Consider the following 26264-nt stretch of genomic DNA (forward strand, 5'->3'; position numbering starts at 1 on the left):
CTTCTGTTGCTTAATTTAATACTGTACTTCTAGAATGCGAAAATTACAGATGGTATCCTCGGTTACCTCTGAAATAACTTATTCTGGAAGAAGACCTAAAGTAATTTGCAGTGTAAACTTTTTTTTTTTTCATTGTCCAAATTCAAAATTAACTCTTGATAGTAATTATGAGAGAATGTAGTATGATCTTGGCTAGATTTAAATAGTGGTTTTGTTTTTCAAAGCCAGAGCTATTTCCTTTGGGCAAATGAGCCTGCTTTTTGAGTTCTTTAACATAATGGTACTATTTGGTAAATTTTGACCTTTATGTTTTAAATAATGCTCTCATAATCTGGGTGAATAAGTATAGTTTTCTAAAGTGATTCACTCCAGAGCAGAGACTAATTTCAGAATTGGGTGAATCTAGTCCTTTGCTATTCAGTGGCCTTTGCTATACTCAGACAGGCAGTACTACCATTACCTGGGAGCTCGGTGGAAAAGTAGAATCTCAGGCCTTACCCTACATGTACTGAATCAGTATCTGCATTTTAACAAGATCCCCCAGGTGACTGTATGTGTATTAAAATTTTAGAGCTGTTATTATACTGATTAGAGGAGTGTATATCATTATTAATTAGTGAAATGCCAGGCTGTTGTTAAAGTTTATTCAAAAATGCCTTTCTTCAACATCCTGAAAACCAACTTGGCTATGTAGGGCTTCCTCTGTGGCCTGTCCAAATAGACCTGAATTTTTTTTTTTCTGAAGGGGAAGAAAGAACAAGTTAGATAGGTTAGTGGAAATTCCCACATCACTTCTTTTCCTCCTTGTCTCTACAGGAGAGTAGAAAATCTTCAGCTTTTTTTGCAGGTGCATGGATATGCTAGAGAGAATAATTTGTTCCTTCCTGGGAGGTGACTAATACTGCAGTAAACTAAATACTGGATAAACTAAAACAGAATGGCAGACTTTCTGAGGCTACAAGGGAGCTACTGGGACGATAGGTCCTTCCCACTGTTCCACAGTCCCTAAACATTCTATGGATGGGTTCTCCGAATACGCCTTTGTGCAAAATGATTACTGCTGACTTACTCCTCCTTGCCTCTTCTTCCACTGTCCACAAAAAAATTTTAATTTTAAAAATACTATATACTAGTGTTAAAAATTCAAGTATAATATACAGAAGTGTCTCTAGAGGAAATTTGTTCATTTGTCATTCTGTTCCTGCTCTAACTGCATTCCCTGGAAGTAGCCACCATTCATACTTTGGCTTGTAGCCTCTCAGGCTTTCTTAAGCATGTTTTCATATAGACATACACTCAAATTTTTAAAAAATTCCATCATACTGCAGTGCTGTTTTGTAAATTGCTTTTTGTTTCACTTAACTGTATCATGAATTGCTTTAATGCCAGTATGTAAATTGTTAACATAATGATAAAAATTTGTTATAAAAATAAGAGCTATCCGTTAAGAAACTACTCTCTACCTAGGTTTTGGTGTGGAAATAATGGCTGGAAGAACTTTTGTTTATTCAGTTAGTTCAGATTTTCCTCAGCACTGGGATGGGCAGCATTGAGATTGGAAGTCACTTCCTAGAAAGTGTAAAGATAACATTGCTGAGGGCTCTAGGTCCATGCTGGTTTTAAAGGAATGGATTGTCAGTGCCTGAAGGAGTGGATTGTGATGAATGACAAGGATGCAGCTGGAGAATACCTCAAATGATAAAAATCTTTTCCTGTCCACCAGATACAAATGAACCAATGGTAGTAATAGCTCAGCCCTCATCGGAAATGCCACTTTTGACCTCAACTAATGAATTTCATACTAAAATTTTGACACCAATTGACGAGAAGGAGGAGGCAAGGACTTTATCTAAGTGTTACATACAGGTCACTGGTATGACTTGTGCTTCCTGTGTAGCAAACATTGAACGGAATTTAAGACGAGAAGAAGGTGAGACAATCTTAAAGCCTGTTGTTTTAGGTTCTAGTTTAACGACCCTATCCTTTTTTTGTTCTCCTATGTGCTTTGTTACCACATTTATGATCCTTACCAAGGCCTCATAAAGACTATCAGTGATGTGCAGGACAACCTTGATTTTCTGACAGCCAGGTTTTGGTAGTGTTTTGTTCCCTTAGATATAGTTCCTATCATGTTTGCCTTATGATCACATTTTTTTTACTAAATTTATTAGGGTGACAATTGTTAGTAAAATTACATAGATTTCAGGTGTACAATTTTGTATTACATCATCTATAAATCCCATTGTGTGTTCATCACCCAGAGTCAGTTCTCCTTCCATCACCATATATTTTATGATCACATTTTAATATCAATGAAATTTGTAGGAAAATAGCAGAAGGAAATGCATAAGATTACCATTCTTTATTGACTGTGGCTGCAATGGATTTTAAGAAACATACATTTCCTGATAAAGTTATGTGAAAAACTATTAGAATCCGTAAGTTTTGGAATTACTATACCCAGGCAAAGCATGAGACCAAAAAGTTTGTTTAGAATTATATAGTTTGCTTCAAACAGTTTGATCACTGATCTTTCTTTGCTTGTAGTAAAAATGTTCAAAAGTTACTTAATTTTGTGTGTAAGTTTTAATTTCAGGTTATAAAATCTTATATATTCTACAACATATTTTTTTTTATTCAGTCACACTCTGATGTTTTAGCTTATAAATTTCCAGTCATGTTACTAGACTTCACAGTATCACATAGCAGATTTGTTAACCATAGAGATATGTAATTATGTTTAATGAGACTGAAGTCGTAGGTTTGGTACTTAGGTAGCCCTAGCCCCAGATGCTTTTTTGTTTGTCTGTTTTTGTTTTGTTTTGTTTTTTAAGTGTGTTTGTCCAGGACCCATCAGCTCTAAGTCAAGTAGTTGTTTCAATCCAGTTGTGGAGGGCACAGCTCACAGTGGCCCATGTGGGGGTCGAACCCGCAACATTGGTGTTATGAACATTGCGCTCTAACCAGCTGAGCTAACCGGTTGCCCCTTGTTTTTGTGTTTGTTTGGCTTTCATCACATTGATATTTTTAAATTAAATTTATTGGAGTGACATGGGTTAATAAAATGATATAGGTTTCCAGTGTACGGTTCTATAATACATCATCTATATATTGCATTGTGTGTTCACGTGCTCTTAGTCACAAGGGCCAAATATGTAAGATTAGTATAAGCTTATTCCCACTATTAGGGAAACAACTCAAATAATATATAGTGATAATGCAGGCCTGTGGCCAGTAGAATTGCCTTATATATAAAGGCCAAGACATTATTATAACAAGATGTGTTATGAAGAGCCATCTCCAGTTCAATATTATCTTGTCTATATTCTGTCCCAGCTAGGCTACTGCATTCACTTTTTTTTTTTTAACAAAATAACACTTGTCCCCTCACAGTTGAGACTGCATTATATTTCTTAAAATGAATAGAAAGAGTTCTAATTATAGTTTGAAGTAAGAATTTTAAAAATTATCCATAATTTATAAAAGTATGAGTTGTGATCAAAAGATACGGAGATGTATAAATAAATAAAAATATTACAGTAAAAGGCACATTGCCATTAATCCCCCTAAATTACTCCCTCTCACTTCAAACGCACTTATCCCATCATTCTTGCCACTTTTTGAAGCAGTTCTGGAAGTCCTCTTTTGTGAGTGTCTTTGTTGCGCTAAAGACACTTGGGGCTGCCTCGATGTCCTGAATCAGTTTTACTTTGGGGAATAGCCAGAAGTTGCATCGTGCCAGATCCCGTGAATAAAGTGGATGAGGACACACCATAATGTTTTTATTTGACAGAAATTGCCATACCAGAAGCGATGCGTGACACAGAGTGTTGTGACGATGGAGGGTGATTTATGGCACACTTTAAAACACACCTTCTCTCAACCGTAGCTCACACCCAACTGACTGCACCAAAGAAGTTGAAACTTGTCACACACTGTTACTAAGGTTTGATACACCATGTCTTGTATTGAAGATCCCTGCCTTTCTGTTGGATGGCACTTGGTAGCAGCATTCACCATGTGTGTTTTTTTTGTTTGTTTTTTTTAATCACAATGGAAAGGCTCCATGTCACACATCACTTCTGGTACGGCAATTTCTGTCAAACAAAAACATTACGGTGTTTCCTCATCCACCTTATTCACTGGAACTGATACTGTGCGACTTCTGGCTATTCCTCAAGGTCAAAATGACCATGAAAGGTAAACATTTTGAATCAATTCAGGACATCGAGGCAGCCACAACAGCGCAACTAAAGACACTCACAAAAGAGTACTTCCAGAACTGCTTCAGAAAGTGGCAAGAACAATGGGATAAGTGTGTTCGAAGCAAGGGGCGGTATTTTGAGGGGAACTCATGGTAATGTGTCTTTTACTGTAATAATTTTTAATTTAAACATTCACCGTGTTTGTTGATCACACCTCGTGTGAAACCTGTTTTTGAAACTTAAAAAATCTGTTTTCCTTCTATTTTTGTTTGGTTGTAGACTATGTTCAACTGAAGCAAAATGATTTTTTTTTCCTACTTTATAAAGTTTCTCTTATTACTGATACTTTCCTCTGAAACAATCCTCTGAATTATTTGGTACCCACAAAGCTCTGAGAAGCATTTTATTTAGAAAACTTAGATTACATTAGATTCTTTGTTTTCTTATTAAAAACTATTAGTAAATTAATATTTGATTAATTTTTTATTTTTATCAAACCCCAGAGCTGACCTATGGATTATTGACCCCTATTCCCTATCAGGTAGCTACCAAATGCCACAGATTCCTAGAACGAGATGCTACTTCTGCTATGTGGAATTCATTTTCTTCCTGCCGATAACAGCAATAGCTAGCTAGAGAAGTGGGATGGTTGTTAACACAAAGCACCAGAGAACAGTGTGACTGCCATAAAATGAACTCCTGTTTGGCAATTTTTTATTCTAGGAATAAGAGCATTTTAGATTAGTGTGTACCTGACAGTAAAACTTGAGAGTTTTAAGAAATTACTATTATTTGATAATATTATAATGAATATGTTGGTTACATTCTTGGATTCTTTGCTACAACTGCAGTGATTTCCTAAGTGCAAGAGTTCCTTTCTCTAGGACTCGCATCTTACTAGTTTTTAAAAATGCTTTATATTTACATGATATCGCCTCAACTGATTGCAATTCATGGGCCTTATTTGAATCCCAATTCAAACGAACTGTTAAAGTAATAAACAGTTATAAGACAATTGCGGAATGTGAATATTGCCTGGATATTTGATGATATTGAAGAATTATTTTAGGTACTGTGTTTCCCCGAAAATAAGACCTAGCCAGGCCATCAGCTCTAATGCGTCTTTTGGAGCAAAAATTAATATAAGACCCAGACCGGGTTTTCTATCATATAAGACTGGGTCTTATATTAATTTTTGCTCCAAAAGACGCATTAGAGCTGTTGGTCCGGCTAGGTCTTATTTTCGGGGAAACATGATATTATGTTTTTTTTAAAGACAAGAGTCATTATCTTTTAGACATACATATTTTAATATTTACGTAATGAAATGATGTGGTGCCTGGGATTTGCTTCAAAATAATCAGGGTAGGGCGGTCAGATGGCTCAGTTGGTTAGAGTGCGAACAACAGGGTTGTCGGTTCAATTCCCACATGGCCAGTGAGCTGCTCCCTCCACAACTAGATTGAAGATTGAGCTTCCGGAGGGGCGGCCAGATGGCTCAGTTGGTTAGAGCGTGAGCTCTCAACAATAAGGTTGCCGGTTCAATTCCCGCATGGGATGCTGGGCTGCGCCCCCTGCAACTAAAGATTGAAAACGGTGACTGGACTTGGAGTTGAGCTGTGCCCTCCACAACTAGATTGAAGGACAGCGACTTGGAGCTAGAGGGCCCTGGAGAAACACAGTGTTCCCCAATATTCCCCAATAAAAAAATTTTTTTTAAATAGTAATAATCACGGTAGAGGGCAGGGAGTAAGTGGGTAGGAATATCAGTGAAACAAGATTAGCCTGGTATTATTGATAATTGTTTAAGCTGGGCGATCAGTACAGCAAGTTTATTATGTTCTTCTCTCTTTTGTATATATATCATTGAACATTTCCATAATAAAAAGTTTAAGAACATAAGGCCCCATTTTGAAATAGTTTTGTTTGGTTTGTGTTCAAGACTATAGAAAAATTAAGTAATGAATTTCTCTAGATTCACTGTAATCCTTTCCCAGTTAAATGAAAAAATAGCAAAACTATTATAACATCACTCTTTTTATAATGAGTATTATCTCAATTGTTTTTCTTATTATCCTAGGAATATATTCTGTACTTGTGGCTCTGATGGCTGGCAAGGCAGAAGTAAGATATAATCCTGCTGTTATACAACCCCCGATGATAGCCGAATTCATCCGAGAGCTTGGATTTGGAACCACTATGATAGAAAATGCTGATGAAGGAGATGGTGTTTTGGAACTTGTTGTAAGTAAGAATTTTTGTGTAATTAATAAAATTTCCAGGAAAAACTTAATGAGGATTCAGAAAAGAATTCCAAATATAATTAAAGGTTGAGAAAATAAGGCATAAAGGGAAAATTAAGGAAAATGAAAAATGGAAGGATAAGATATGACTTAATGGTGGCCTTCAAGCATGGAATGTAAAAGATAATCATCATATCTCTATCAAGAATCAAAAAAGAAGAATTAGGTTAGAATGAATAAATGAAAAATCAACTTTTAAAAATTTAATACAATTCCTACCTAGTAGCATGTAAAAGAATAAATTCCAGATGCATTAAAGACTTAAGTTTTATAAATGAAGTCATAAAAACAGATGTAAAGCATATTGGTTTATACTTGATCTTAGTCAAAAGGCCAAGAAGTGATGCAGCATATTCGTTTAAAATGATCATTTTCTCCAACCCAGCAAATCAAATTTTATTTGTATAACTTAAACAATTAAAATGAAAAGCTTAACCCTGTAACAAAATAAATTCCAGCTGAAAAATTTAAATGTGAAAAATGAAACCGTGAATTTACTAGAAGAAATATTTAGAATTTTAAAAAAGTATTTTATTATAAAAATTTCAGACATCAGAAAAGTCAAAAGAATTATACAGTGGACACCCTTATAGACACCACCTAGATTCTACAATTAACATTTTACTGTATTTGTTGTATTGTACATGAGTCTATCAGTCCATTGTGGAAATAATTTTAGACTCACAAATAAGTTGCAAAAACAGTACAGAGAATTTCCATGTAGCCTCTACCCAGCTTTCCCCAATGGTAGCATCTAATCCATTATTTAAAAAATAATATTAAAGTAGGAATGACCTTTCTAAATATCATACAAAACCCAGAAAAGGAAAAGATTGATAAATTCATGTACATAAAATTTCTTCTTGGGAGAAAAGCACCATAAAGTCAAAAGGCAAGTAAAATAATTGCAATTTATATCATAGATGAAAGTTAATTTTCTTAATATATGAAGAACTGTTATAAATCAATAAGAAAAGAGCCAGCTACCCAAAGGAAAGATGGTAAAGTATATGAACCGACAGTTTGCAGAAAAGCCAAAACAGTACCACTTTAAACATATGAAAAGATGTTCAACCTCATTTTGTAATAAGAGTAAAGCAAATTTAAACTCCACTAAAATGCCATTTTTCACCTACCAGATTGGTAAAGATAAAAAAGAATTTTGTTAACACTGTGTTTGCGATCTCTTAAATATTGCTCTTGCAGTGTCAATTGATACAAGATCTGAACAGGGGAATTTGGGAATATCTATCAAAAGTAACATTTTGCATAGCCTTTGCCTCAGAAGTAGGAGCTTATCCAACAGACATATTTGCATATGTATGAAATTGCATGTTCAAAGATGTTCATTATATTATTGTTTATAATAGCAAAAGATAGGGAAAAAAACTAAATGTCAGTCATTAAGGACTTGGTGAATTATGATGCATCCGTACTGTGGGATACTAAGCAGCTATTATAAAGAATGGATAGATTTTTATTTTTTAAAGACTTTTAAAAATTAATAGCTTTATTGAAATATAATTCACACATCATAAAACTACCTCTTTTAAAGGGTACAATTCAATGGTTTTCAGTATAGAGTTTTGCAACTATCACCACTATTTAATTTCAAAACATTTTTATCACCCCCAAAATAAACCCCATACCTATTAGCTAGCAGTCACGCCTCATTCTTGATGTTAATCATTTGAGTCTTCCTACTTTTTTCCCTTGGTCAGTCTAGACAAAAGTTAGTTGATTTTTTTTCTCTATTTGTAAATTATTTTTATTATTTATTGTTTTTATTAGTTTCAGGTGTACAAAACAATGTAATAGTTAAACATTACACCCCTCACAAAGTAATAACCCCCTCCTCCAATCTACTACCCCTCTAATACTGTATATAGCTATTACAATTCCATTTACTATTCCCTATGCTGTACTCCACATCCTGTGACTACACACACAAACACACACACACACACACACACACACATTTATTTATTTATTTATTTATTTATTTATTTATTTATTTTTAAGTTTATTGGGGTGACAATTGTTAGTAAAGTTACATGGATTTCAGGTGTACAGTTCTGTAATACATCATATATATTGCATTATATGTTCACCACCCAGAGTCAGTTCTCTTTCCATCACCATATATTTGATCCCCTTTACCCTCATCTACCACCCCCCTCCTCCCTTACCCTCTGGTAACCACTAAACTATTGTCTATGTCTATGAGTTTTTTTTCCTTCATTTGTTTGTCTTGTTCTTTTGTTGTTTTCAGTTTTATATACTACATATCAATGAAATCATATGGTTCTCGATTTTTCTGTCTGACTTATTTTGCTTCGATAAGGGGCTAATATCCAAAAATACATAAGGAACTCATACAACTCAACAACAAAAAACAATCCAGTTAAAAAATGGGCAGAAGACCTGAACAGACACTTCTCCAAAGAGGACATACAAATGGCCAACAGAGACTCTGCCTACTTCTTCTTCACCACCACTAGAATTGAGACTCACTGCCCTAAATAATCTCCTTGCATTCCAAACAGATATGTATTTAATTATCGTTGTCATTCAGTATTATTCAGCTTCAGGTGAACAGTGCAGTGGTCAGACATCTACAAAAAGTTTGTCAATTTTGTTGATCATTTCAAAGAACCAACTTTTGGTTTTGTTGATTTTCTCTGTTCTCCCTTTTATTGCTTTTCACACTAATCTTTATTATTTCCTTCATTCGACTTGCTTTAGGTTTAGTTTGTTCTTTTTCTAGTGTCTTAATATGGAAGGTTAGATTACTTATTTGAGATCTTTATTATTTTTTAATATTGGCATTTATAACTATAAATTTCCCTCTAGGTACTGCTTTCATTTCAGTTTTTCTGCTTTTCAACTCCAGACTTTCCACTGGGCCTTTTAAATGATATCTATCTCTTTATTGATATCCTTTATTTGGTGAGACATTGTTCTTGTGCTTTTAATATTTTTGACGTGGTTTCTTTTAGTTCATTGAATATATTTAAAATAGTTGACATAACATCTTTGTCTAGTAAGTCCAGTGTCTGGGCTTCCTCAGGGACAGTTTCTATTGATTGCTTTTTTCCTGTGTATGGACCATACTTGTTTCATTGCATGGTCTCACAAGTTTTTTGTTGAAAATATAATGTGACAACTCTGGAAATAAGATACTTCCCCTCTCCTCAGGGTTTGCTGTTGTTGCTGTTTGTCATTGTTATTGTTTGTTTAATGATTTTTCTCAATTAATACCATAATGTCTGTATTCTTTGTTGTGTTTGGTCACTGAAGTCTGCTTCATTAGCTCATTGGTCAGCTAATAGTTGGACATATACATACCTGAAACCAATAAGTCTCCCAGTCTTTGCTGAGGAACTCTGTGTGTATGTTGGAGTATGCCTTCAATACTCAGCAGTTGAAAATTTTGCCTTAGCCTTCACTTCCTGCATCTACAGAGCCTAAAAGTCAGCCTGAGGTGAGAGGTTAGGGCCTTTTCTGGTCTCTTCTGAACATGCACATGGCCGTGAACATGGGCACAATGCTATAAATGTCCATACAACAATTTAAATGTCCATGGCCTTCTAGATTCCTAGGAATATGTTGGAGCTTTTATGGACAGCTCGCTTACCAGCTTTTTCTTTTTTTGATTAGCCTATTGTTTACCCCAACTGTTATCTATTGGCTCAGAGAGCCATAGGTTAAAAAATTGCCTCTAATTGACAAATTCTCCCAGGAAGAAAAAGCTTTTTGCACTCACTGAGCTCCAGCCAGGGCAAACACAGACATCTTTGCAAGTGGAATATTTCAGATAACCATCAGACGGGTCAACTAATAACAGTTCTCTGAGAATGAGGCTTTGAAGGAGCTGCAGCCTTTTTCTGCTCCTTCTGGTGGCTTCCCTGAAGCTGTTTCCGTGATTGTGGGCTGTTGGTCTTCATGGCTACCACAGAGCTGGAGGGGAGTGGATGGAAATAGGCAAATTATAATGTCACATAGCTTACTGCTTTTATTGGGATTCATCTGATTTTCTTGAATAAATGTTTCCTGGATTGCTGCAAGCTTTTAAGTTCCAAATTTCTGGAAAAGTTGATTCTGAAAATTTTTTGCCAGTTTTTCTCATTGCTTTTATGAAGGAGAGAATTTTCAGAGGTCCTTACTCTACCATTACTGACATTTCTACAGTAGATATTCTTGAATAAATGTTTTGTCATTTTTGGTATACTCTTTGGTCATTTCCCAGAGTCTTTCAGTGGTTGATAATTGACATTTTTGCCCAGTTTTATCATTGCTTTTTTGGGAAAGGATTTGCTGAGCTTCTCATACAGTCATTCAAGAAGTCCTTCCTCTCCACTTTGGAATTGAATACCCAACCAAACTATAACCTCACTCAACACATAGGGCAAAATACATTTTTAAACAAAGATAGAACACGTTTATCACCCATTAACTTTCACTAAAAGTAATACTAAAGGCTATATACTTTAGCAGGATGAAAAAAAGTCTAGACGGAAGCAAGGCATTGAATACAAGAAATAATGATTTGTCAAGTCCTCTCTCAATAAGTAGTGACAGGAAGAGGGAGACTTTTAATGAGATCCTCTTTTGTTTAACCTGTTGCAGCTGACCCATCTTTGTTCATTCAATGTGATATAGAAAAAGCATTCTAGTGGTCATATCCAAAGCATATTAATAGTGCAAATAAGATCTTGTGTGTTAATCCCGTGTTATAAGAGTTGTTTTAATTTAAAGTAATGACTCATTTTTAATGGAGGAAAAGGTATATTTCTGAATAACAAAGTCTTTGTCTTTAACAGGTGAGAGGAATGACGTGTGCTTCCTGTGTACATAAAATAGAGTCTACCCTCACAAAACACAGAGGGATCTTCTACTGCTCTGTTGCCCTGGCAACCAACAAAGCACATATTAAATATGATCCAGAAATTATTGGCCCCAGAGATATTATCCATATAATTGAAGTAAGTGCCAACACTTTGCATTTCTGTGTTCTTGCCTGTTCAATCAGCACTCCTTTGAATTGCTTCTGGTTTATATCAGACAGAGACAATGAAAAAAATCAGACCCCTTTGGTTACTCTAGACAACATCTGTCTCAAAATTTAATGTAATGTGTATGACCTTTTAGGGGGTATTTGTCAGGAAGAGTTAGGCAAAGACATACAACTATTACATTATTAATCAGGATCAGACTTAAAGTAGAACCACAGTGTTTAGAAAATGGGAGTAAAATGCAATTTGTTATGAGTAAGATTCATGTTAATCCCTAAGAAAGTGAAGCATCCTGTTAGATGCTTTATTGTTTGTTTGGTCAAAGCAAAAGATGTATTTTTACGTTAAAGTAAGAAATTTAAAGACTAAACTCTTTTCTTTGTGATAAATTCATCCTGTATTCTTTGGTAAATCTGAAGTGGTAGTACATACGGAAGTGCCTTAAAAGTTTCAATGTGCTATACCATTTGTGTTTTAATGATATAAAGCATATTAATAGTTCAGATAACATCCTATTAATATGGATAGTAATACCATTAACATCTTTGTGAAGCTAGCAGTATGGAGTACCTTCTATGTATCAGTTATCAAGATTGCAAAGCTTCAACTCTTAATTTAATTCTTACAACATTGCTGTTATCTTCAGTTTGGAGGTGAGGAAACTCAGGTAAAGAGAAGTTAAGTTAATTTCCCAGAGTCAAATACTGTGTTTCCCCCAAAATAAGACCTAACTGGAAAATAAGCCCTAGCATGATTTTTCAGGATGGTCATAATATTAAAATAAGCCCTACCATATTTCCCCGAAAATAAGAGCAGGTCTTATATTAATTTTCACTCCAAAAGACGTATTAGGGCTTATTTTATATTACAAGCATCCTGAAAAATATCATGCTACAGCTTGTTTTCCAGTTAGGTCTTATTTTCAGAGAAACATGGTAGCTAGTAAGTATAGCTGGAATTTGAGCCTAATCTTTGAGACTCCAAAGCTCAGGCCTACTTTTTCACTGTACTACACTGCCAACAGATGTTAGATGACAGCATTTTCCTTAGCAATTGAAAATATACTGTGTTACTTTCTTTGATTCTATGAGTCTTACTTAGGGTGTGGTTTTATTTTAATACTTTGTTTCATTGAGGAAAATTTTTGTTTGTGTTATTTTTTCTTAATTTCTCCTTCTGAGGGTTCATTAGTGTGTACAAACACAACAGATTTCTGTATTCTAATTTTGTATCCTGCAACTTTACTGAATTCCTTTATTCTAATAGTTCTTGGTGGAGTCTTTAGGGATTTCTACATATGAGGTCAGACAATTAAGTTCACAAACTCATCCTAGAAAAAGTGTTACATACCTCATTGCTGAATGTCACTATGGTCACGTTCGAAGTACTCCCCTTGGGAAGCTATGCACCGACACCAGCGCCTTGTCCACCCTTCAAAGTAATTTTGGAACTCTTTTTCTGGAATGACCATTGGAGCTGTGATCGTATTACCCTTGATGTTCTGAATGTCATCAAAATGTCCTCCTTTCAATATTTCCTTTGTCTTTGGGTAAAGAAAGAAGTCATTGGAGGCCAGATCAGATGAGTAGGGAGGGTGCTCCAATACAGTTGTTTGTATACTAGCTAAACACTCCCTGACACACAGTGCCGTGTGAGCTGATGCATTTTCATGATGCAAGAGCCTTGAATTGTTGGCAAAAAGTTCAGGTCGTCTAACTTTTTCAAGCAGCCTTTTCAGCACTTCCAAATAGTAAACTTAGTGAACTGTTTGTCCAGCTGGTACAAATTCATAATGAATAATCCCTCTGATATAAAAAAAAAGGTTAGCAGCATCATTGCAACAAGTTCGTGAACTTAATTTTCATACCTCGTATAACATCATATCATCTGAAAATAGTGACAGTTTTACTTCTTCCTTTCTAATTTGGGTGCCTTTTATTTCTTTTTCTTGTCTGAGTGCTGTGGCTAGGACTTCCAGTATTGTGTTGAATAAAAGTGGTGAGAGTGGGCATCCTTGTCTTTTTCCTGATCTTAGAAGAAAAGCTTTCAGCTTTTCACTATTGAGTATTGTAGCTGTGGGTTTGTCATATATGTGTATATCCTTTATTATATTGAAGTAAATTTCCTCTATACCCATTTTGCTGAGGGTTTTTATCATAAATGGATGGTGAATTTTCTCAAATGCTTTTTTCTGCATTTATTGATATGATCATATGATTTTTATGCTTGGTATTGTTGATGTGTTGAATCATGTTGATTGATTTGTGCATATAGAACCATCCTTGCTTTCCAGGAATAAATCCCACTTGATCACAGTGTATAATCCTTCTACTGTATTGTTGAGTATGGTTCGCTAATATTTGGTTGAGGATTTTTGCATCTAGGAAGCACATCTTCATCTTTATATTCCCCAGAGTTACTTGCTCTCAGTAATTGAATTGTTCTTAATGACAGTACCATGGCTTAGAATTTCTCTACATAGTATTTATACATTCAGTGAAATAATTGTTCTCTTGTGAATTTCCTTTAGAGCTTGGGTTTTGAAGCTTCTTTGGTCAAGAAGGATCGGTCAGCAAGCCACCTAGACCATAAACGAGAAATAAGACAGTAAGTACTTTTGGAGTGTCAGTGAAAAACAGATTTTGACTCTTCATTACAAATTTAACATCCTCTTATCTTGTCAGTTTTTACAATATCATCATTATACACAGTAGAGTGGTCACAACTTGTATTTTGCTGTAGTACGTAGACTCTTTAACCATTAGTTACTTACTAAAATGATTTTTCTTTTCTACATAAGATGGAAACGGTCCTTCCTTGTGAGCTTGCTTTTCTGTGTTCCTGTAATGGGGCTGATGGTATATATGATGGTCATGGACCACCACCTTGCAACTCTTCACCATAATCAGAACATGAGTCAAGAAGAAATGATCAACATTCATTCTTCTATGTTCCTGGAGCGCCAGATCCTGCCAGGATTGTCCATTATGAATTTGCTATCCCTTTTATTGTGTTTACCTGTACAGGCAAGTAAAATGTTAACAAGTATATTTTTTAATAATTAAAAATAGCCAAAATGTGACAGGCAAAATATTTTCAGGTGCAAAGCAGCTATTAGCCGGAAGTCCAATCATTTTATGCTGGATGTTTTATAAAAATAATCTTAAACTGAGTGGTTAGTTAAAGTAGATAATAAATTCTGCTTAACCCCTATGGATGTTGTTTAATGACAAAGCAGAGAATAAGAATTCAATTTATATTTAGATATGAATTTGGTATTCATATCTGCTTTATATGTAATGTTATTTTTAAAATTATTATAACAATAAAATTTAATATATATTTAATGTTCAGTATTTTAAATTAATTACATTATATTAAATATATTATAAATGTATTTTTATTTGTTTATTATATAAAGTAAAATAATTATAATTATTGCATTATATGTTTTTTTTTACTATTTCTCCCTGGCACCTAAATTCATTACTTTCTGTATATTGTCAACCCTTCTTTTGAGATAAACTTTTACTGTGGATCATTTCCATCTAATAAATCTATTCCTTTTTCTGATCCTTGTAAAAAGCAATAATATTTTTTAATCCTAGTATGTTTCTCTATACTCATGAAAAATAATCTTTCCAGTTACGTTTACCAACGAAAACAGCCAACAGATCTAATAGCTTGTGATATACCACTTAGGTTGAATTTTAGAAATGGGGGATGAGGGTTTTTAAAATTTCTATTATTTTTTAAAATTACATTTGACATTCAATATTATATTAGTTTCAGGTCAGGTGTACGGCATAGTGGTTGGACATTTTTATAATTTACGAAGTGTTTCTCCCCTTTGGTAAATCTAGAACCCACCTGGCACCATACATAGTTATTACATTATTGACTATATTCCCTATGCAGCACTTTACATCCCCATGACTATTTTGTAACTACCATTTTGTACTTCTTAATCCCTTCACCTTTTTCACCCAGCCCCTCAACCCTCCTCCCAGCTAGCAACCATCAGTTTGTACCTATGAGTTTTTCTGTTTTGTTTGCTTGTTTATTTTGGTTTTTAGATTCCATAAATAAGTGAAATTATGTGGTATTTGTCTTTCTCTGTCTGACTTATTTCACTTAGCAAGATGAGTTTTATATAAAAAATCCTTGTCAAAATAACAGTTTTTTTCCCCTGTTTCTTGTTTTTGCTAGCATCAAAGAGAAAAATCTAAGAACCATCTGATTTTATATTATGGACTGTTCATTTAATCATAGAGGACAGCTGCCATGGGCTTATACAGCAATTTGAATCCTTGCACACACATATATGCTAAAATACTAACTATTGTTTAAACTTAAAATCTCTCCTTATTGTTTATGGATTAGATAAAAGCCAAAGGAAGTTTCACCATTTTTAAAAAAGCAATGATTATTATTTCTATATTACAGTTCTTCGGAGGCTGGTACTTCTACATTCAGGCCTACAAAGCACTGATGCATAAAACTGCGAATATGGATGTACTGATTGTGCTGGCTACCACGATTGCATTTGCCTACTCTTTGGTTATTCTTCTAGTTGCAATGTATGAGAGAGCCAAAGTGAACCCTGTTACTTTCTTTGACACGCCTCCTATGCTGTTTGTATTTATTGCTCTAGGCCGGTGGCTGGAACATATAGCAAAGGTAAAGTAAGAAAAGGTGACATTTGTTAAAATCTTGGGTGGATAAATGACCGTAATATTTTCTAGACCAGTTATTGGAAAAATATATTGATTTATGTAGTTAATCATTTACTGAAAGAAGTATTTATTTTTGTTTGGCAATATTTTAAATATTCCTTTAGAAGATTTACCAAATTTATGGAATTAATACTGTAGATAGTACAATATATCCGTATTTCAGAGTGAGGCATTTGAGAAGTTACTTATTTATATCACATTATTAATGGAAAATTTGATGTGACCACAAGATTTAAAATGATGAAAAAATATTCACCCATAATCTCATGCTATAATGAAAATCACTTTCTGATCCTGTTATACATACATTTATATTTTACAGAGTATACATACCACTTACAGAGTACAAGTGATACGTATACTCTAAAGTTTTTTACTCCATTTTTTCAGTCTAGATGTACATAATTACCTGGTATTTCTGAATAACATTCTGTCAAATCAATGTGCTGTAATTTACTAAACCATTCTGGTTTTGTTCTCAGTTCACCAAACTGTTTCTAATTTTTAATTTTAGATAACCCAGCATTAAACATATTCATGTCTAATAGTCATTTCTATTGAATTAATATCTTAGGATAAATTACAAAGCATATGTTTAAAAGGCATAAATCTTTCTGTGGCTCATGCTACAACTTGTAACAATTTTTGCCAGCTAGTATATGTTAGTGAAGTAGTTTTATTACAACTTCATCAGCATTGTACTACATAAATTCTTGCTCGGTCAGTAGCATGAAATGGTATCATAGAACTGCTATAGTTTGCATTCTTTCCATTAATAGCTAGGGTAAACATTTCTCTACATATTGGGTATTACCATATTTTGCTGTATATAATGTGCACTTTTTTGCCCAAATTTGTGAGGGAAAAATAACGATGTGTGTTATACATGGGTAGTGCTAATTCCACATCTGTATAAATGTTATTCTTTCATTTATGCTTATGAGTTAAAAGTATAACTCTAGAAGTCAAGAACAATACCCATATACAAAATGATACCCTGTATTACGATAATTGGTTTTGATGAACTTAACAATGAGTTTGCAGTGACAAGAGTTCTTGGCCTTCTATGATGCATACATATCATAAATTTGTTACTGGTACATAAAATTTCTTGTCCCATAATGTGTTAAAAAATAAATGCTGATCAAAATGGTGGCCTGAGGTGAGCCTCTGTAAAGCTCCCCTGGAATTTACAACTAATCAAACAACAATAACTCTCTACAAAGCACTCCCTGCACAGCAGACAGGCAAGACGAAGAGTCGCACTACTGAATTCATCTAAAGGTTGGCGAATCGCACGAGCAGGGGAGGAGGGAAGGGAGAAGTGCGATGACGGAGCCACGTGGGCACAGGACACAGACATAGCTAAGTGCTCCGAGCTCGCTGCATCCCGGAGCTACCGCAGCTGCGGGAGAGGGAAGAACTCGGACTGCTAGGGCTCCACTTATGGCCCACAGGGCTGAGGGGACAGCAAATGACACGGCTGAACCCAACGCTCACGGCAGAGACCTCGGGGAAAAGACTGAGGGAAGAAGGCTGAAAACGGTGGTTTAAGCCCACACTGCCGCAAAGAACAGAAGCCTTAGGCACTGAGACTAGCCCCCTCCTCCGTGCCCTCCCAGAGCTCACCCCACCCCCAGTGCTCAGTGCTAGAAGTAGAACAGTAGCAGTATCAGATAAAAAGAACAGAATATTTGCTGTTCTGAGAACTGAGGATCGCAGACACAGATTCACAGCCCAACTAGTTCTGGCAAAGGGGAGGGAGCTGTGGAAGCAGGACCGGCTGTGGTAGTGGTCGCTTCCATTGCTCTGGGCCACCTCTTACAATTCACCCCGCTCCTGGCTCCAACTATCTGGGCGGATCCCTGCAGGAGTAAACATAACTGCTGAAACATATGGGCTCTGAATCTGGTGCAGGAAGAGCTTTGGAACTTCAAAAGCTCTCCACACACCCACACAGACACTGTGCCCTGTGACCCAGGTGAACTACTAACAGAGGAGAAGCCCGTCTCCCAGGGAATCCCCCCACTGGGTGAGAAGCTGGAATAATGCAGAGGAAACATAGCACTACCGTGTGAGAGAAAAAAAGGCTGCAGTCAGAGAAGAAATAAAACATTCCACCAACAAGTACCGGAAAACGAAAGACATCTTCCTATCAACCTGTTGCTGAAGCCACTCCTGTAGATGTGTAGGACGAAAAATAATAAACCAGTAATGGCCATGAATAACCAAGGCAACAAGACAGCTCAGAAAGAAAGTGAAAAGTCTCCAGAAAAGGAACTTAAAGATATGATGTCACTATGTGACTTAAATGACAGAGAATTCAAGATTGCAGTTCTGAAAAAACTCAACTAGATGCAAGAAAACACAGAAACGCAGTTTAATGAACTCAGAAACAGAATAAAAGAACAACATGAGCATTTTAAGAAAGAGATTGAAATTTTAAAAAAGAGCCAAATAGAATTTCTGGAAATTAAGAACTCAATACAAGAAATTAAGAATGAAATAGCCAGCTTAGGTAGTAGAGTTGACCAGATAGAGGAAAGAATCAGTGACATCGAAGATAGAAACCTGGAAATGACACGGATGGAAGAAGAAAGAGACGAGACTTAAAAGAAATGAAAGAACTCTACAAGAACTTTCTGACTCCATCAGAAAGAGCAATATAAGAATAATGGGCATACCACAGGGGGAAGAAAGAGAGAAGGGAACAGAATATATTCAAACAAATTGTCGATGAGAACTTCCCAAATTTGTGGACAGAACTGGATTCTAGAATCCAAGAAGGAAATATAAAACCTAATTGCCTCAATCCCAACAGGCCTTCTCCAAGGCACCTTGTATTGAAGCTGTCTAAAATCAACAACAAAGAAAGAATCATCACGGCAGCCAGGGGAAAAAAGACGGTAACCTACAAAGGAAAGCCCATTAGATCATCATCAGTTTCCAGCAGAAACTCTACAAGCCAGGAGGGAGTGGAACCAAATATTCAAACTATTGAAAGAGAGAAATTATGAGTCAAGAATAATATATCCAGCAAAACACTCTTTAAATATGAAGGAGGAATAAAGACCTTTCCAGACATACAGAAGCTCAGGGAATTTTCTAATGCACGACCTGCGCTGCAAGAAATACTAAAGGAGGCTATTCGACCAACATCAACAGGGACAATTTGTGGCAACCCAAACATAAAAAGGGGGAGAGTAAAGGACTGAACCGGAATATGGGAATGGAGAGAGTAAGCATGCTGAAGAAAATGAAATACTCTAAATATCAGACTCTTTTTCATGTACTTAAGGGTAACCACTCAAAAAAAAACTCCAAAACTGAAACATACACTGTAATAAAAGAAGAAACAGAGGGAAACATCATAGAATACCACATCACAGAAATAATAGACAGCAAAAGAAAGGCAAATAAACAGTGGAGACACAGCCTTACTAGAAAACTAAAGATAGAATGACAGGAAATTCTCACATATCAATAATGACCCTAAATGTAAATGGACTCAACTCACCAATAAAAAGGCACAGAGTAGCAGATTGGATCAAAAAACTAAACCCAACCATATGCTGTCTCCAAGAGACACATCTCAGCTACTAGGACAAGCATAGACTCAAAGTGAAAGGGTGGAAATTGACACTCCAAGCAAACGGTATCCAGAGAAAATTAGGTGTAGCCATACTGATATCAATTGAAACAGACTTCAGGGTGAAAAAGGTAACAAGAGACAAAGATGGACATTTCATAATGGTAAAGGTGACTATACAACAAGAAGACATAACAGTCATCGATATTTATGCCCCCAATCAGGGAGTACCAAAATATACCAAGCAACTACTAACAGAACTAAAGGGAGAAATTGACCAAAACACAATTATACTAGGGGACTTAAATACAACATTGACATCTATGGACAGCTCATCCAACAGAAAATAAATAACGAAATAGCAGCCCTAACTGACACATTAGATGAAATGGACATAATTCACATTTATAGAACACTTCATCCTAAAACATCAGACTATACATTCTTTTCTAGTGTACAAGGAACATTTTCAAGGATAGACCATATATTGGGACATAAAATCAGCCTCAGCAAATTTAAGAACATTGAAATCATACCAGGCATATTCTCTGATCACAAGGCTTTGAAATTGGATATCAACTGCAAAAAGAAATCAGGAAAAAACACAAATACATGGAGATTAAACAACATACTTCTAAAGAACGACCGAGTCAAAGAAGAAATTAGAGGAGAGATCGAAAGATACACAGAAACAAATGACAATGAGAATATCCTACCAAAATTTTTGGGATGCAGCGAAAGCAGTTTTAAGAGGGAGATTTATATCATTAGAGGCCTATCTGAAGAAACAAGAGAAATCTCAAATAAGTAACCTCATGTTACACCTTGAAGAACTGAAAAGAAGAATAAATGAAACCCAAGGTCGGCAGAAGAAAGGAAGTAACAAAAATCAGAGCAGAACTAAATGAAATAGAGAACAAAATACAATAGAAAAAATTAATGTGACAAAGAGCTGGTTCTTTGAAAAGATTAACAAAATTCACAAACTCTTGGCTAGACTCACTAAGGTGAAACGAGGGAAGACACTAATTAACAAAATCAGAAATGAAAAACGGGATGTTGTCACAGATGGCACAGAAATACAGTGGATCGTCCAAAAATACTATGAAGGACTATATGCCACCAAATTCAATCACCTAGAAGAAATGCACAAGTTCTTAGACACATATAGCCTTCCTATGCTGAACCATGAAGAACTGGAAAATGTAAACAGACTGATCAGTAGTAACCAAATTGAATCAGTCCTCCAAAACCTTCCTAAAGGCAAAAGTCCAGGACCAGATGGCTTCACTAATGAATTCTACCAAACCTTCAAAGAGGATCTAATACCAATCCTGCTCAAACTCCTCCAAAAAATTGAAGAAGAAGCAGTACTCCCTTACTCATTTTATGAGGCCAACATTACCCTGACACCAAAACCTGGTAAGGACAACACAAAAAAAAACTACAGACCAATATCTCTGATGAAGACAGATGTAAAAATCCTAAACAAAATTCTTATTAATCTAATACAACAATACATGAAAAAGATTATTCATCACAACCAAGTGGGATTAATCTCTGGAGCACAAGGATGGTTCAACATCCGCAAATCCATCAATGTGGTACATCACATATACAATATAAAGGACAAAAAACAAATGATTACATAAATTGATGCAGAAGAAGCAGTGGACAAGATACAAATTCCATTTATGATTAAAACAATAAAATAGGTATAGAAGGGAAATATCTTAACATAATAAAGGCCATATATGACAAACCCTCAGCTAATCTCATAATTAATGGTGAAAAACTGAAGCCCTTTGCTCTCCGTTCAGGAACACGATACGGCTGTCCCCTATCCCCTCTGCTTTTCAAGATAGTGTTGAAAGTCCTTGCCAGAGCAATCAGACAAGAGAAAGAAATAAAGGCATCCAAATTGGGAATGAAGAAGTTGTCACTCTTTGCAGATGATATGATGCTATATATAGAAAACCCTAAAGACTCCAACAAAGAGCTATGAGAAACAATCAACAAATACGGTAAAGTTGCCGGCTACGAAATCAACGTACAAAAGTCCATTAGATTCCTATATACTAACAATGAAATCTCAGAAAAAGAAATGCAAAAAACAATTCCTTTTGCAATTGCAGCAAAAAGAACAAAATACCTAGGAATAAACTTAACCAAGGATGTGAAAGAGCTATATGCTGAAAACTACAAGACATTTTTAAAAGAAATTGAAGACACAAAGAAATGGAAAAACATTCCATGCTTATGGATTGGAAGAATCAACATAGTTAAAATGGCCATATTACCCAAAGCAATATAATATACAGATTTAATGCAATCACCATGAAAATCCCAATGGCATTTTTTTAAAAAGTAGAACAAAAAATCATCAGATTTGTTTGGAACCACAAAAGACCCTGAATAGCCAAAGGAATCTTAAGAAAAAAGAACAATACTCGAGGTGTCACACTCCCTGACTTTTATCTTGTATTACAGGGCTACAATAATCAAAACAACATGGTATTGCCAGAAAAACAGACACATAGACCAATGGAATAGAATTGAGAACCCAGAAATAAAACCACATAAATATGGACAGATAATTTTTGACAAAGAAGCTAAAAACATGCAATGGAGGAAATACAGCCTCTTCAATAAATGGTGCTAGCAGAATAGGATAGCCACATGCAAAAGAATGAAACTATACTGCTATCTTTCACCATGTACTAAAATTAATTCAAAATGGATCAAAGACTTAAGCATAAGACCTGACACAATAAGCTGCATAGAAGAAAACATAGGTACTAAACTTACAGACCTTGGGTTCAAAGAGCATTTTATGAATTTGACTCCAAAGGCAAGGGAAGTAAAAGCTAAAATAAACGAACGGGACTATATGAAACTTAAAAGCTACTGCACAGCAAAAGAAACCATCAACAAAATAAAGAGGCAACCAACTGAATGGGTGAAGATTTTGCAAACAGTGCCTCTGATAGAAGGCTAATATCCAAAGTATACAAGGAACTCATGCAACTCAACAACAAAAAAACAACCCAATTGAAAAATGGGCAGATGACCTGAAGAGACATTTCTCCAAAGAGGACATACAGATGGCAAATACACATTGAAAAAATGCTCATCACTAATCAGCAGAGAAATGCAAATCAAAACCACAATGAGATATCACCTCACCCCTGTCAGAATGGCTACCATGAACAAGACAAATAGTAACAAGTGTTGGAGAGGCTGTGGAGAAAAAGGAACCCTCATACACTGTTGGTGGGAATGCTGACTGGTGCAGCCGCTATGCAAGGCAGTGCGGAGGTTCCTCAGAAAATTACGAATAGAATTTCCATATGACCCAGCAATCCCTCTCCTGGGTATCTACCCAAAAATTCTGAAAACATTTATATATAAAGACAGGTGTACTCCGATGTTCATTGCAGCTTTATTTACGGTGGCCAAGACAAGGAAACAACCAAAATGTCCTTTGATAGATGAATTGATAAAGAAGTGTTGGTATATATACACAATGGAGTACTATTCAGCGGTAAGAAAAGATGAAATAGGACCATTTGTGACAACATGGATGGATCTTGAGAGTATAATGCTAAGCGAAATAAGTCAGACAGAAAAAGCGGAGAACCATGTGATTTCACTGATATGTGGTATATAAACCAAAAACAACAATAGAACAAGACAGACAAATGAGAAACAAAAACTCATAGACACAGACAATAGTTTAGGTGTTACCAGAGGGTAAGGGGGGTGAGGGGTGGGAGATGAGGGTAAGGGGGATCAAATATATGGTGATGGAAGGAAAACTGACTGTGGGTGGTGAACACACAATGGGATTTATAGATGATATAGTAAAGAATTGTACACCTGAAATATATATAATTTTACTAACAAGTTTTCACCCCAATAAATTAAAAAAAAAAAGAATTGTACACCTGAAATCTATGTAATTTTACTAACAATTGTCACCCAAATAAACTTAAAAAAAATAAAAGTAAAAAGTATGTAAATGCTAAAATTCCCTTATAATACAAAAAACAATTACCTAAATGTAAACAAATGTAAATTTGAATTAAAAAATGAAAGCAAAAGATTTTTTTCCCTGAAGTTTGGGTGAAAAACGTGCGTGTGCATTATACACGGGAGCACATTTCACACAGCAAAAGACGGTATATTTCTTCGTAAATCAATTGCCTATTCCTGTCCTTTGCCTGTGTACCTGTTGGGTTCCTAATGTTTTTCTTATTCATTTACATTTTTTATTTACAAATTATACCTAATAATGCATTTCGTATTTTGTGTACTTCATATTTTAAAAGTGAAACATGTTCTGATTTGAACTAGTTAATATTTCTAAAGCTGTTTTTGGGTAAATGTTAAAGATTATATCTTTATTTTAGGTAAGACCCTGAGATTTTTTTTTCCCTTAACGTTGTTAAAAAAATTTTTTTTAATTTATAGGGTAAAACATCAGAGGCTCTAGCCAAGCTAATTTCACTACAAGCTACAGAAGCAACTATTGTAACTCTTGACTCTGATAATATCCTCTTGAGGTATTTATATCTTCATTCTTTCCCCTTTTCTTTTTTAACTCCTTATGAAAATATCAAATATGTGCAGAAGTAGAGAGAAGAGTATAATGGACCCATGTAATCCATCCCCCAGATTTAACAATTATTCACCTTTTGCCGGACTTTACTTCATCTGTACATTGTGTCTTTCTATTGTTGCAGTAGTATTTTAAAGTCTGTTCCAGTCATATCATTTTATTGCTGAATATTCCTGTAACATCGCTAAAAATAAGACATATTCTTATATAAATGTAACACCATATTTCATGTAACAGAGTGAACAATAATGAATCCTTAATATCATCTCATACACAGTCCATATTCACATTTCTCTTGTTGTGTCCAAAACGTTTAAGTTTCATTGTTTGAAATGGAATTTAAGCAAGGTCCATGTGTCATTACATTTGACTGCATGTTTCTTTTTTTACTCTTTTTTAAATTTATTTTTCAATTACAGTTGACATACAGTATTATATTAGTTTCAGGTGTACAATTTAGTGATTATACATTTATGTACTTTATGAAGTTATTACCCTAATAAGTCTAGTACCCATCTGGTACTGTGCATCATTATTCCAATATTACTGACTATTCCCTGTGCTGTACTTTACATACCTATGACTATTTTTTTTCATTAGTTTCAGGTGCACAAAACAATGTAATAGACGTCTATTTATCATTTATATCCCTCACACAGTGACAACCCCCTCCCCCATCCATTATCCCTCTGACATCGCACAGAGCCATTACATTGCATGTGTCTTTTTTTGTGCACGTTTCTTTTAATCTAGAGCAGCTTCTCCCTCTCTTTCTTCCTCTCCTTCCTCCCCCCTCCTCCCTCTCCACACAATTGACTTGTTAAGGAAACATCCATCAGTTGTCCTATAGAATATCCCACAGTCTGAATTGCTGTCTTTGATTCCTTGTGGTATTATTTAATTTGTTCTGTAACTCCTATATTACCTGTAAACTGGAAGTTAAAGCTAAAACTTGATTAGATTTTATTCTTTTGTATTTCTCATTTGTATACTCATAAAATTATTTAGGCAAATTTACACAATAAATAAATTATTTAGTTAAATAAAACCCATTACATTATTTTCTAAAGCTTTCATTTATTTATTCAATGACTATTCCACAAATGTTTAGAGTGCCTACTTTGTGCCAGGCACTGAGCTGTTCCCCAACAGTGAACAGGACTGACATTGTACCATGGTTCCTAGTTTAAATATTAGTTCTAGCTTTCATTGGTAGCAATTATGGAACCACAAGCTTGATATGAACTAAAAATAAAAGCTTGCATGGAAAAAATCAGGGTGAGAAGCATATTGTCATAATGATTTTTATTTTAACTCATGTCCAGTGAAGAACAAGTGGATGTGGAACTTGTACAACGTGGAGACATCATTAAAGTGGTTCCAGGAGGCAAATTTCCAGTGGATGGTCGTGTTATTGAAGGACATTCTATGGTAGATGAGTCCCTCATCACAGGTTTGTTCTTTCAGAGGATCATGACATAAAAGTGAAGTGAATTCAGTGTTAATGAAAAATAGAAATGAAAGGTGAAGGGCTTTTTGTAGAAACTATGGAATGAGTAAATAAGGAACAAAGAAGAATGAGTTCTTTTTAACACTATTAAATAAATTTCTGCAGATATGCTTTATAGTTTTAGTTATGCTAGTGAAGGCTGTTTTCACTGAGGATTGTTAATTACTAGAATGTAGAAAGAACCATAGGAAATGATCTCATTGTACTTTAGAGCCCAATAGACTTTGGCAAATTTACCTGCCAAGTTACCTATTTTGTCTTCCTGCCCTAAAGACTGTTCTCATC

General features: G+C 35.1%; 1 protein-coding gene across 3 annotated transcripts in view; it reads left to right on the forward strand.

Annotated features, from left to right (window-relative positions):
* ATP7A (ATPase copper transporting alpha) overlaps positions 1-26264 on the forward strand; it is a 122764-nt gene that overhangs the window by 64478 nt on the left and 32022 nt on the right. For all 3 annotated transcript variants that reach the window (XM_088795214.1, XM_019716367.3, XM_088795215.1), the window contains 8 exons: positions 1724-1930; positions 6286-6449; positions 11332-11493; positions 14054-14130; positions 14324-14549; positions 15970-16203; positions 24322-24413; positions 25795-25922. In XM_088795214.1, coding sequence (XP_088651340.1) covers positions 1724-1930; positions 6286-6449; positions 11332-11493; positions 14054-14130; positions 14324-14549; positions 15970-16203; positions 24322-24413; positions 25795-25922 — 1290 coding nt within the window. The remainder of the gene's footprint in view (positions 1-1723; positions 1931-6285; positions 6450-11331; positions 11494-14053; positions 14131-14323; positions 14550-15969; positions 16204-24321; positions 24414-25794; positions 25923-26264) is intronic.

Source organism: Rhinolophus sinicus, chromosome 18 (genome assembly GCF_057876585.1).
Source record: "Rhinolophus sinicus isolate RSI-liver-muscle chromosome 18, RSI-T2T, whole genome shotgun sequence".
In the NCBI taxonomy this organism is placed as follows: Eukaryota; Metazoa; Chordata; class Mammalia; order Chiroptera; family Rhinolophidae; genus Rhinolophus; species Rhinolophus sinicus.